Here is a 14284-nt window from a genome sequence, read left to right as displayed (position 1 = left end):
GGTGACTTACTAAGTAATAAAAAATCAAATTATGATACATTTCTCAAATATTCATCATGAATGTGGAAAATTTGCTATCTTGTTGTTGAAAAATATTATAACATCCGTACATAGTGTGTGAAATACACAGTAAAAATATGCCTACTATTAGTGTACTATGACTCAACTCACTTTTTATTTATCACATACACATTATCAGGCCATTGGCAGTGAAGTGTTTGTGCCCCCAGCCCCACTTGTGAAAGGAAAAAAAGTTTAAGACACGATGGAAAATTAAAGAAATGTGTTTTCTTTCAAGTGTGAGGGCGAAACTTGAACCCTCCAGAGCACAAACACTGAGAACGAATTTTATAGTCAAGACATCTTGAGTCCAGCAGTTAATGTTTTGGGATTTTGAGAAGATTATTGGACTTTTTTGTAGAATTATTGTGTACTTCTTAAAAAAATGTCTGGAAAGGATCTTTAAAATGAAAAAGTGGAACATTTTAGAAAATGTAAACTCAGGTATTAAGACACATAATACAAACACAATATAAATGTAATATAAACCTGAAATAAGATAAGATATTCCTTTATTAGACCCACAATGGGGCAATTTACATTATTGCAGCAGCAAAGTGAACAGTAAAAATAGAAGAGCATCAATAAAAAGAATAGAGAACAATAAATCATAAAGCAATAAAAACAATAGCAGTAAAAAATATAGTAAAATAATCGTTACATTATGTACCAGAGTAATATTGGTGTTGAGTGATAATATAACTGAGTTTGATATTGTTACTGCAAAGATTTAAAGTGAAAAATATACATTCCAGTGTCTAAAGGGCTGCGAAACACTGTCTGGAATTTTCTAAGTGTTTCGACTAGACTGGCGAGACCAGACCCCTTGGGCTCGAGCATCTTTTTGCCACCTTCTGCACAATTTCAGAAACCCAGTTTGCGAGAACATAGACCTAAGCAGGAGTTTGGCCGCCCAAATTGTGGTTTTCTTCCACTTTTGTCCCACTGATCAACTGGCAATTGTGACCAAATTGGGTCCAATTGGCAATTGGGCCCATCAGAGGTCCCCGCCGGCTGACTTTGTGCCGGTGTTCGGGTGGGTGGCATAGAGGTGAGGACCTCTATGGCCTGGGAGAGCCATGTGGGAAGGGGAATTTTTACTCCCTTACTGTTTCTCCCCGTGCCACCAAGTTTTTAGTGAGGTCGAGATCTGTCTTAGTAGTCCTTTCATGGAGCCCGTCGCTGGGTTCGCTGGGGACCTCTACTGGTTCTCCCTGTCGTCTGCTGGTTAATCCCTGGTAACCCAAGGCTGTGTCAAACTTCGGTCCCTGTTGTGTCAAAACCACTAGGTGCTAGAATGGGGTGGGTTGGTGTGGTGTCAGCTGGCCACCCACCTACTTCACGACCCTGGTGGCTGTAGCAGGGGCCCAAGTTCACACACAATCCATTGCTGCAGTTATGGAGCATTTATCAAGGCCATAACACATATGGCGGGTGGGTTTGACTGGGGCGGTACACTTGTCAAATGCTTATCATTCAGAATAACGAATGACATTGTGATGTAACATGGTTTACACTCTTAAAACTGGTTATTCTTATAACCCAACTGCTGGGTTCAGGCTGTTATAGGGAGTTATAGGTTGGGTAAGTTTGACCTAACATTGGGTTAAAACAAGTGAGGAGCGCAATGGGTTGGAGATGCAACCCAGATTCATTGGTGTATTTACAGTGAAAAAGTGATGTCATTAAATATAACAGAGAGATTAGTCACCTCACCACATGGGCAGAGAGTCTTCTAATGGTCATTTTCATGATGTCACACACTGTCACATGGTCAGCATGATGTGATGTGTTTAAAATGACTTTCTACCATTGTTACACTGAATGACATTGATGACGCACACATTTTGGAAAATAAGTTATTCAAATATTTTAAAGATAAAATATGTTGTCCATTATTCTATATATTGTTGCAAACACTTACATAATCATGCCATAGGTGTTCATTTACATTTTAGGACGATTTCCTATATTTAAAAAAAAAATTGTCATTAGAATTTTAATCGGGACAGTTCCACTGAATGACATTTTGACACTTTAGAGCTCAATAACTCTTTTAATTTAGTACTTTGACACACACATATCTGAGTGAAACAAAGGGAAAGAGTTGGGTGTGTTAATATTATATTTATTTAAATTTTACATTAATGGTCTTTGGACACTAAATTTACACATCTTGTCTTTGATCCACATATTGCAGGGTTGAACTGAAAGTAAATACAACACATAACACAATATAGACAACACATACTAAATCTACCTTATGAGTGTAAATGTGTATTACTTTATGTATATATGAATGTCTTTGACACAGTGACCTTATGATGTGACTGTGCAGAGTGGTCCAGTGTAGTGGGTTGGGGAGGAGGAGGAGGAGAGGGGGGGGGGGGGGGGGGTACAGGGGGCAGCAGAGGGAGGGAGCCGTGCAGACGCCATATATGGGCACACCACCGACTCTGCATCGCTATTGGCTGCGGGCCTTTATGCAGCTGCTTGTCAACAAGATGGCCTTCCTCCTCCTGCCGTTTTGACACTGATTATTTTGGTATCCCCGAGAACATACCGTAAAAGCTTGTGTTACGGGGGCTGCCGAGAGTCCTAACAAGGCGTACAGTCATCTAGATTGTGTTGAGACAGCTGACAGATACACACGAATCCTCGACAGCAGCCACTAAACAAGGCTGATGATACAAGTAGCTGCTGGCTAATGTCGACGGTAGCCAGCCAGCGAGCGAGCTTAGCTTAGCTACGTGGACACGGATAGTTAACTCGTGTCACCTGCATTTCACCAGACAAACAAGCGAAATACAGCGAGGAAAACACTTGTCATCGACAGTTTTACGAGTCAGTAAGGTTGTCTGTGGAGATCAACACTGCTACGGTAAGTAACGTTAGCCTAGCAAAATATAACATTGAGGTGTTTTTTTTTTACCTTGTTAGCTTTAGCTAACGACGGGTCTTTTTACCCTGGGTTAACTACCTGTGAGTTAACCAGAGTATTTAACTTCCATGAAACGTAGTTAATGTTGAATATGAACCAAATTTACTGGAAATATATGCTAGGTACTTCTAGGCACAGAGCTTTCATTGCGACGGTGTATGAGCAACTGTTTGCTAGTTAGTAAAACCAGCTACTGGTTGGTTCAAGACGTGTAAAGGTGATTTGCCACACATCAAATGACAAATCAGATGAATATATTAGCTGTTATTAATGAGCGTTTTGGTGACACCACACTTACTGGTTGTCAGTGGAGAAGTTGGCATAACTTGATTGCAGCTAGTTTTATTAGGGTTATACGGTTTCCAAAACAGGACCAGGGAAACTAATGGTAATGTGACCTGCAGGCCCCAGTTTTACTCCAACACATTTGTATTTCAGTAACTACCATGTACTGAGGGAGGCTTATTATAGTGCTGCATTGGCTGTTTTGATATTACACATGTTATGAATAAACAAACATACTGCATGGCATAACTCAGTTTTCTGTAAGGAAAAACGTCCAAATATATGAGCTAAGATAAACAAGTCTGGAGTGAATCAGTTGATGGTATTGTAGTATATTAGAGTATCATGTTGTCATTGCTATAAAATTAAACAAAATAAATAAAATCTTGCATGGAATAGTGTTTGACATTATATTGTTAGAGGAAGCATGATTCGCCCTCCCTCTATCAGATGTTCAAGTTGGATAACATTTTGAAACAGTGGCCTTTGTGATTGTGGTGTCAAAGCTTGCATCAAAGTCTACCTTGTCCTGCAGGCTCTCTTCGTAGGTGTCCCAACAGAAGGACTGCCGTGGGTGTAATGTTCCTGGGCAGACTGCTGGAGTGATGCACTCAGTCCTTTTGTTTTGTTGACAGTTTGCAGCAAAGCTGGCCTGCTGGCTGGGCTTCTGTTGCATTGTCTTCCCAAGCTCACATGGAGAGAGTGAGATTGAGCTAAGACTTTTTGGCATGCTTCTGTATTATCATTCGTCAGCTTTTGGCCGGCTGGCTTGACATGCTGCGAAAAAGAGTGCGGGAGAGCTGGAGTGTAGTATGAGGAGGCTGAGCTGGAGTGACACTGTTCTGCATTTATCAGGCTGAGTTTTTTTTTTTTCTTGCAATGCAGCCCTAAGGTGCCCACACATGATCAGCAGCAAAACTGCTCTGCGCTGTCTGTGCTGTTGTTTCCTTTGGGGAGAACGGTGGCACTCAACCAGGCAGAAGCCCTACTCTTGGTGTGATACACAGCTCAAAATTTCTACCGAGCGCTGTGCTCAAAGTTCAAATTATTTCAACTTTGACCTCAGTTTCAGCTGACCTTTCAAAGCACTACAAATGAGATAACAGCTGTATGTGACATAGCCTGAAGCGACACATGCGAGCAATGGAGGTAGAGAGCCTCTGCACCAAGTGTCTGCACTGTGCTCTGTGCCCTACCTCACCATGAGTGAAGGGCTCATTTAGACCCATGTGCTGATAGTTGTGAAGGAAGTCACAAGCTTTAAAATGAATGCATCAACTGATAATCAGACCTGTTAAATTTCAAATTAGTATTTAATATAGGATGTGGTACACTATGTGTTGTAAACTCCACACACTTACTGTAATGAAATCATTATCATCGTCAGAATGTATGCCAAACTGCTCTCGATTCATACAGAGACATGACCAAGTCCAGCAAAACTTCAGTTTTAATGCAATGAGAGAAACCTTTCAATCTCACACCATGCAACCACCAGGAGAGTCATTTGTAAACAGATCAGTACCTTGTCAGCATGTGTTTGGGTGTAGCTGTGTAGTCAATACTGTGTGGATTTCCACATTATGACTGCAGCAAGCTGACTGAACAGCATGGAGTCATCTGTGCACCTAAAACAACGTGTTTCGCAATGTTGGAAAAACACTTCATCAGAATCATCCAAATAGCAGAAGTGCTGTGTCTGGTCCAGTTCACATTGCTGTCCTTTCATTTCAGACACACTCATCTATTGTATGATTCGGCCTGTCCAGTATATCTTCTGTTGTTAATGCTTCAGTCACACCATCCCTGCTAGCATCCCTTCACCCACTGCATGGAGGCCGTCCTGGATGCTTCCCATAGAAGAACTGCTCTTCATCAGAGATGGGGAAGTTAACAAGACGTACAGTTGCCAAACCAACCATTTAAACTCCATCTTTGAAGTATGTTCTCACATTAACCTGGAAAATACAGTTAACCCTTCAGATTCTGCTTCAATCAATAAATCGGTCAATCAAGCACATTTTTTCATGTGTGGGGTGGGCTCATTGTTTCCCCCTGTGACTGGGGAGAAAAAACACCTACTACAACTGTGGTTCTCACAAACCATCAAGTACCAGTGGGTGTTTTCTGCTCTCTGAGGGCAGTAATGAGCTCATAATAGCTGGTTGCACCAGAATGTACTGAAGAAGATGCTGCTAGGAGAAGTGCAGATTTGATATATAATCAGATGCGTTTTCAAACAAAATGTACAAAAGAGAAAGCATTTAGAGGATGAGAAGTGACTGTTTTATTTTTGTCCTCAAATATCCTGCCTCCTGATGAAGAGCAGTTCACAGCAGCTTCCCTAAGCTTTTCTATGGGAAACATGCAAGGTCGTCTCCATGCAGGGGTTGAGACAGTCCCTGCATAGTGTGGTACAGTTGTGAGAGTCATCCAAGTTGATGTCCTTCCTGCCGTCTACATGTAGAAATGCGTAGTTGTGTGTTCATGTTAGTAGTTAAGTAATGTGTACAGAAAGTCATTATTACCGTTTGACTTTTACCAAAGTAATTTGTCAAACAGTTTGGGTACCTATGGGTGCTGTCCCCGGCACTGTAGTGTTGCTGTGATGTTGCTGGCTGCTTCTGTGCTCGGACAGGATTTGAAGGATTAGGTTGATGCAGAAGGCTTAAAACCAAACACAAGCCTTCATTTGCCTGAACTGCTACAAATGAAAAGAAAAAAGTTCAAGTAGCTTCTAGACGATATGGGCAAAAATATTATCAAAAATGTTTTGCTCCTTAGTAAAAGAAAAAGAAACCTGATGGTTAGTGGTGATATTAAACTAGTCTTAATGGTAGAATATGACACGCACCAGTTTCACAAATTTGAGGTAGAACATTTCAAAACAAATGATTAAATCTTTTTTTCAGTGTATGCATGAGTAAAATCAAGTAAACAGAATAAATATCTTCATAGAAAAATGAAGAGCTGCAATGTGATACAGCACACATGGAAGATGGCTCAGATTACAAAGTTAGTTACATGTCTAGTAACACGTAAGCATTTAAATGTCAACTAAATTTTACAAATAAAAACAACCACAATACACAGCCTGCAGAAATCACCTGTGAGCAGGTGGAGCTGTGACCTGACAGGCTGTGGTAAGTGTGGTTAGTGCATCATCTTATTTCAGGTTGCTGTTGTTTCTGTGTCACTGGTTTTTGTTGCTCTCAATCCTGTTTTTAATGTAACTGTATTCATTACTGCCACAAATCACCCACCGTAGGACTAGTTTTAATATTAAGTTCAACTCAAAACAAGTTTCTCTAACATTTACAGCAGCTGTCTGACCTACAGGTAAATATTATTCAAATTATTCATTTGGTCTTTAAGGTCACAGTAAAGGTTGATGCATGTTAGATTGATCAACACTTTTTTTGTTGTTTTTTTTTAAAAAAGATTTTTTTCGGCATATACGCCTTTTATTGAGCAATAGACAGAAAGGAAACGTGGGAGAGAGAGAGGGGGGTGTGACATGCAGCAAAGGACCCCCGGCCGGGATTCGAACCGGGGTCGGCTGCATACGTGGCGTGCGCTCTAACTACTGGACCACCTGCGGGCCAGGTTGATTAACACTTCTGATCATTTCTGTATTCACTTCTGTAGAGCGACCTTCCATGAGTCGGCCTTAAGCCTGACTTTTTCTCACTGTAGAAATGTAGCTTTTGGGAGGTGCTCTCCAGAGTGGGATGTGGACCGAGGGAACAAAGCTTTTCCAAAACAGTGATACAAACATGCACAGACAAGCTTGGGTGTGTAGCAGTCATTTTAAGACACTCTGTAATCTCTCATTTTGAGTAGCAGTTAAGCTGATCGCACAATGCTGTTATCGATCTTTATACGCCAACCAACATAAACAGCACTGTTTGCTTTGCTTAACTAGAGGCATTTACACACTATTGTTTACTTGGTTCAGTCATCTGACAACAAAAACAAAAAATAGGTTATGACAAATGTTAAATTGTGTGTTAAGCTGCATTGAAACACAATATAAGTGATCAAAGTGAGTTTTAACCTGCTGAGATCAACAGGAGTAACCTGACTGTCCGTCCTGCTCTTTGACAAATGTTGGCTGCATGACACAATTTTGTTTGCCAACCCACAAAGGAAGAGAAGGAAGGGATTTAGATGTTTTTATCTTATTTTTGTGTGTCAGTGGTTGTTTCAGGACAGTCAAAAACAATGTGTACGCGTAATTTAGTCTTTTTAGATTGATCTGCCCGAGTATGAACATGGCTTATCTGTTTCTATATTAAACTCTGTTCACAAGAAAATGAGAGCTAAAGATTGTGGTCGTGTGGCTGATACTCCTGGTGTGTGTGTGTGTGTGTGTGTGTGTGTGTGTGTGTGTGTGTGTGTGTGTGTGTATGTGTGTGTTTTATTGTGCACTGCAGTGGACATACCGTCTCTCTCCTGGCCATCCAGTCCATCCAGTGTGTTATGAGCGGTGGATTGATGGTAGTGAGAGGGAGGGGAAAAGATGGTTTGATGGAAAGGAGGTAGAGAATAAAAGTGGTTAAAGAGAGACAGTCATGAGGGGTCATGGAGAAAAAGGGCTGTAAAATAGGTTGACTATCTTTTTTTTTTTTTTTTTTCTTTTTCCCTCTCACAACAGTAATCTGCCTGCTCTTAGCCGAGTTGTTGCTGTGTGATTATAGAGGAAGCATTTGAATTGGTCCAGCACACTATGTGGGCGGTGTTTACTTTTTGCACCTCTCTGAGCTGTTCCATTAGTCCAAATGCACAAAGCACCACTAGAGCTGGTGTGTGTGTGTGTGTGTGTGTGTGTGTGTGTGTGTGTGTGTGTGTGTGTGTGTGTGTGTGTGTGTGTGTGTGTGTGTGTGTGTGTGTGTGTGTGTGTGTGTGTGTGTGTGTGTTTTTCTTCTTACTGCACAAAAGAGCAAAACCTGCACAGTAAGCGCCATTTATAAAAAATAAAAAAAAAACTAAGATGCTCATCAAATGCATTTTTTGAAACATTTATGAAAAGTCCATGACGTGTTAATCACCTGTCATGTTGCTGCCACTCTCTAAAAACTACCATGCTGTATGTTAATGTAGCACTCGCTAACAAGCTAATCAATAACCGTCTCACTGACACTGATCAGACAGAAAGAAGATAGGACTGAATTGTTTTGATTTTGGTGTCTGGACTGGTGAAAGCACTCAATATATATGTAGTTTAAACAATATAATCAGTATTGCTATTGAATTTGTGTTTGAGAGCTCACTTTTATCATGTGATCTGTTTCCTCTGGATGCTGTGGTTCATGTGATCAGATGCTCGTGTTGATAATGGAACTGCCGCTAACGATTCTTTTCATTATTGTTTTATCTGCTGGATAATCAATTAATTAGGTCTGTACAATGTTGTCATAGTCTCAAAGTCCAAAACTGAAAACTATCAGTGTACAATAATATAAAGTAGAAAAAAGCAGAAAATCTTCACATTTGAGTTGAGCTAGAGAAGTTAAACTAATCATTTATCAAAATAGTTGATGAATGAATTTCTGACTAGCTAATCAATCAGATGTTGTAGATCTAGTTAATGATAGATAGCATGCAAAAGAGATCAACAGAGGTTTCACTGAACTACTTGAGAGGTCAATCCTGGTGTTTGTATCTACAATTGGTGCAATCAGGGCTTTGTATATTTGCTGGTGAGTGAGGATGAATATATCATCATTAATCTAATTTATGTCACAGTATAGTCAATGATGTTTGTCTGGACCTTCTAATCTATAATATTGATGTGTAGTTTTAGTCTGTTTGTCCCGCTTCAGTAAAACTGACTTTTATTGTTACTTCATTTGGATAGATTGGTTTGAGCTTTACTGAATGATGGATGAGTTTGACACTAGAAGACGGTTTGCATCTTTATACGCTGACAGAGAAATATGAATTTAAGATGTGACTGTAGTAGCATTTTTATCAGCGTTGCAATTTAAACGAGTGCAAAGGAGAAACATGGAGCCTCCGATGCACATACACGTCTGTCCAGCAGTTAAACATCTGAGTTTTTAATAAGGTAATTTAACTTTTTTGTAGAACAACCATATTGGACATGAATTCCTAGTCAAGTATTATTTAGATGTTTTAAAACATGGCTGTAGGGATCTTGAAGTGTTAAATTGCACAGTTTGAAATCCCAATTTAAAAAGGAAAACACTTTTAATACAGTTTAAAGATTTAATATATGAAGTGTAACCTCAAAGAAGGGAGCAGCTCAGGACTGACGGACGAGCCGAAACTCCGGGTTCAAGCTGTTCTCTGCTGCAGAGGAGGCCTGGAGCAGCAGCAGCAGTGAGCCAAACGTGTTGCTCCATCGCCACTTGTGTCTCTCCTTAAGCGTGCCAGCACGTTCCTGGCAGTCCTTACAGCTGGCATAGCAGCAGAGGCAAAGCATGCTGGGTGGACTAAAGGCACCCTCCACCCCTCCCAAGCCTGTAGCATAGGCTCTTTGGCATAGAGGAGGGGTGAGGACAGCTACAGCAGTTTCACTACTACCCTACCCCCTCCTGTTGTTTGCTAAAAATAGGTCCAGCATATGCCTGCATGCTCCTCCCTGTGTTGCCTCCTATTAAGCAAGTCCTCTTTGAAGCACTGAGATGCAGGAGAGGAGCAGAGGGGGAGAAAGAGAGAGAGAGAGAGAGAGAGAGAGAGGGGAGAGTCCATTTAGAGCTTTTGTGTTGCATCTTTTCATCCCTTTCATCTGCAGGCCACAGACACCAGACCTGAAATGGAATCCCTTTAATTTGATTTCAAGGCTCCGAGACGGGCGAGATGATCTTAGCGCACAGTAGCAAACGTAAATGCAAATCAAGTTTCACCAAAGTTTGAGGCAGTGCCAGTTGCGATCAGTTCAGATAGTGTCATGATGATAGTTGAGTTCTTTGTAGTCCAGCGACTGAGCTGCTGGTGTAAGAGCCTGTTTGAAAATACCCAGTTTGTACCTCGAGGCAAATATTCAGCACAACCTCAATTGGTCATTGATTAACTGAACTGATTCCAGCACTGATGAGCTTTGTTGCTCCTGAGATATGAACTGTTTTTTAATGACCGTGCTGTTATCTCTTTTCTCTCATTCCCATCCCGCCTGTCCTCCACCCTTTCCTCTTATCTCCCACTTTCCTGTTGTTGCAGGTTGTATGCCCAGTGTTGCTGTTGAGCTTGGTGGCAGACAGTGCCCATCAAGTTGGCACTGGGACAGGGAGCCCACGATGAGAGCACTATCCCTGGGTACTTGCTGGCCAGCGTAGGTGCAGATATGCCCCGGTGGTCCGCATCCTGATGGACCGAGACACCTTCTCCCACATCCGTCTGTGGTGCCCGCGCCCCTTTGGCACCTACTCCCAGAACAAAGCAAGGAGCCCAGGCTCAGGGGGCAGCGGCGGAGGGGGCGGTGGGGCAGGGTCCCCGTCTCTCTGCAAGGCGGAGCCCTCTCCAGGTGCCAGAAGGACAGTGGATGGAACCGAAGATGGAGGGATGATCGTGGGGGTGCAGGAACAGAATGGAGAAGAGGAGGAGGATGTGGGCTCGGAGAACACTCCACCTGAACCCGAGCTTGTCTCCAGCTCTTTGACGCAGAGCCAGGCCCCTCCATCCTCTTCGGCCCCTCCATCACCACCCTCCTCTGGGTCTCAGATGGAAGATGGCCGGGTGCTGTTAGACACCTGGTACGTCATTAAACCAGGAAACACCAAGGAGAAGATTGCTTTCTTCGTGGCACACCAGTTCAGTGGAGCAGGCCAGCCCAGACCCAGCGCCATGAAGGTAAGGTGCAGCAGGGATTTGCTTCTTTTGTTGGGCAAATTAGTTCCAGTTGGTTATTTTTCAATTAAATATGATTATTTTTCTCCACAGGTTAAAGGTAACTGGGCAACTGACTGCAGCAAGGCCAAAAGACGGAGACGATGCTCATCCTACGATCCTCCAACTCGCTCCCAATCCTCAGAGCCACACCTTGGCCACGAGTCCTCCCTGGCACCCAACGCACCCCCCAGCCCCGATGAGCCGTCACTAGGAGGGGTGAATGAGACAGACTTACTGTCTGTGGCAGAGATGGTCGCCTTGGTTGAGCAAAGGACAGCCATGGCCCTCCAGGGGATCGTGGCTGTCCACGGAAACCAACACCAGCCCCCTACTACCACTCATGGCCAGGGCCTCACTCCCCACCAGCACACACTACTCCGAGGCACAGTATCAGACCCCACTCCTATCGTGTTTGTTTCTGAGAGTTCAAACGGCCAACCCTCCAAAGAGGCCAAAGAGTCATCATCTCCCATCCAGACAGACCAGGAGCTGGAGGAGCAGCAGGAGTCATGTAGGGTCGCTCAAGCCATCGCACACTTCGAGTCCCAGAATCTGGAAAATCGGCTGCATCTGGGCGCTAGTCCTGGAATAGACTTTTCTAATCAAGACGGAGAAAGGGAGCGTAGGAAAGGAGGGGAGTCTGGCATTGTAACACCTCCTCCGCCCCCCAGCCACAGTCACGGTGAGGTGAGGATAGCTTTCAGAGTGTCAAACCTGGACCCACGGTCTCAGCTGGAGCCAGCTGGCAGGTCCCGCTGTATGTTTATGAGCTGTGGTGGTGGGGGTAATCAGGCAGCAGCCAGGTCCAAAGAGAAAATCACCTGTGACCTCTACCAGCTCGTGAGTCCCTCCTCAAGAGACCCTAGTAGTCTGCTGCTTGCTGCCACAACAGCTGCCCCCAAATCGGAAGGAGACCACCACCCAGACAGGCAGGCTTGTGGCAGCCCGGACCCAACCCAGGAGCTCTCCTCTGGGGAGAAGAAAGCTGTTTGTGTGGGGAGGGAGCGAGTCACCGGCTTTCATGTGGAAGTGGTGGTGACGGGTGCTGTGGACCAATGTGTATTTTATGGCAAGGACAGTACAGAGAATGTGCAAGAGGAGACGGTGTGTTTTGCTATGCCTAGTGGGGGAGGAGGTGGTGGGGGTGTGGGCAGCTCCACTGACCCTTCATCAGATGATCCTCCTCCTGGACAGCTTTTCTTCCTTCAGCCCCCTCGGGGTGCAGAGGAGGATGTAAAAGGAACGGGCACTGGCAGTGGGTCAGGAATGTGCTCTTTGGACTGTGCCAACAACAACGGCCCTGGGGCAGGGGTGGCAGTGGGCTCAGGGGAGCGGACAACTCGACCAGACTCTCCCCTGGCCAACGTTGGGGAGGACTGCTCAGACCCTTCATTGTGTCGCCTCTACCGCCACGTGTCCCATGACTTCCTGGAGATCCGCTTTCAGATTCAGCGCCTCCTTGAACCACGCCAGTACATGCTGCTGCTCCCCGACCACATCATGGTGAACATCTTCAGTTACCTGCCCACGCGCTCCCTGGCAGCCCTCAAGTGCACCTGCCACTACTTCAAGGTGCTGATAGAGACTTATGGGGTGCGGGCAGTGGACTCACGCTGGAATCAAGACCCTCTCTACAGGGACGACCCCTGCAAGCAGTGTAAGAGGCAATATGAGCGCGGGGATGTTTCCCTGTGCCGTTGGCACCCCAAACCTTACCACCATGACCTGCCTTATGGACGTTCCTACTGGATGTGTTGCCGGCGCACAGACAAAGACACACCAGGCTGTCGTGTTGGGCTCCATGATAACAATTGGGTCCAACAGCCTGCTGATGGCTCTCAGCCCATCCGCACCAGGAGGGAGGACAGGAGGGAGGAGGCCAGGTAGAGAGGAAAAGAGTACACCTCACATACCAACTCTCATTTCCTCCTGCGTACTTCTTATTCCCTCTCTTCTCAACTCAGTGGTTGAACATTAATAAAGAGGAGTATGAGGAGGAATCAGCACTCCAGGACTGTTTTTTTTTCTTTGTTCCAGCACTCCTTTCTCATAGTCCTCAGTGGAGGGAGGTTGAGAGGTAAAGAAGGAAGAGAGGTGTGTCACTCTCCTTGCCTTTTTTTTCTTTTTTTTTAAAGCCCTGCAGAATCCCTCTCTCCTCCCACTGTGCTCCAGAGTGGCACCTTTTTAAAAGTTTGCATACCAGGGTTGGGGTCCCCTCCTGCTGCTGTCAGTCAGCCTTCTTTCTGCCTCTTACACATTCGGGTTTCTGTCCAACTCCGTACATGGTTGTTAGGTAATTCATGTGAAAACTTTGCAGTGTATTTGATTGAGATTAGCATTCATGAAGTGACGCATAGAAATGTAACGCCCTAGAGCCTGCTTCCCGTTCCCAAATACTTGTTCTATGTTCTGTGTTCTATCACAAACTTCTATGTTAGCTGTACAATGGTGCTTCAAGGAATGAGCTGTACCGAATCCAACAGATGTCAAATTTTTCAGTGGTGGAATGTTCAGCGTCGCTCTAGAAATGTGATTGTATAAAGCAAACTTGATTTTCCGTTGTAGAAAGACTGCCATTTGTACCTGTCCTGCACCATGCGTTTCTATTTCTCTGAATGTGCTGTACCGTTGTACCATGTTGATCAGTTCCCTGATAATGCTGCTGAAATCATTGCCTGTGTCACTGATGTTAATTCTGAAATAGCCATACCATTGGTTAATGACAGGCACAGTCTCACCATACTGAGACCTGTTCATGTCATTGTTTTCAGAGTGGACCCTAACCTTGTTGACCAGCCATAAAGAGGAGCCACTGAGTACTTTCTGGTTTACAGAGAATTATGGGAGATTGACTTTAATGAATTAAGACCAGTGGGATTGAATGGGATTAAAAAGAGAAACTTGATGTCACTTTGGAAAGGCCTGATGTCACTTTGTATGGTTTGATTGACTTGCTTGTTTGCCATTTTGTGTTTGTTTTTTTTTTGTTTTGTTTTGGCTGTTTTATTGGTGTGTGTGTCAGAATGTTTGCTGTTATATTTGCTTTTATTTTTGAGGACTCTCCCTGTATCAGTCTACTCCCCCTCTACTCAGCCTGCAAAGATTGTTTTTTTTTGTTTTTTTAAACTTCATCTTTGCTTAAAG

General features: G+C 43.9%; 1 protein-coding gene across 1 annotated transcript; it reads left to right on the top strand.

Annotated features, from left to right (window-relative positions):
• The first annotated feature begins 2581 nt into the window (after window positions 1-2581).
• On the top strand, window positions 2582-13115 carry fbxo46 (F-box protein 46). The gene is made up of 3 exons (XM_053321222.1): window positions 2582-2941; window positions 10472-11101; window positions 11192-13115. The coding sequence occupies exons 2-3, from the start codon at window positions 10619-10621 to the stop codon at window positions 13025-13027; spliced, it is 2319 nt and encodes a 772-aa protein (XP_053177197.1). The 5' UTR covers window positions 2582-2941; window positions 10472-10618; the 3' UTR covers window positions 13028-13115.
• Window positions 13116-14284: the final 1169 nt, after the last annotated feature.

Source organism: Scomber japonicus, chromosome 6, assembly GCF_027409825.1.
Source record: "Scomber japonicus isolate fScoJap1 chromosome 6, fScoJap1.pri, whole genome shotgun sequence".
Lineage (NCBI taxonomy): Eukaryota > Metazoa > Chordata > Actinopteri > Scombriformes > Scombridae > Scomber > Scomber japonicus.
This window is presented reverse-complemented; position numbering and strand designations above follow the sequence as displayed.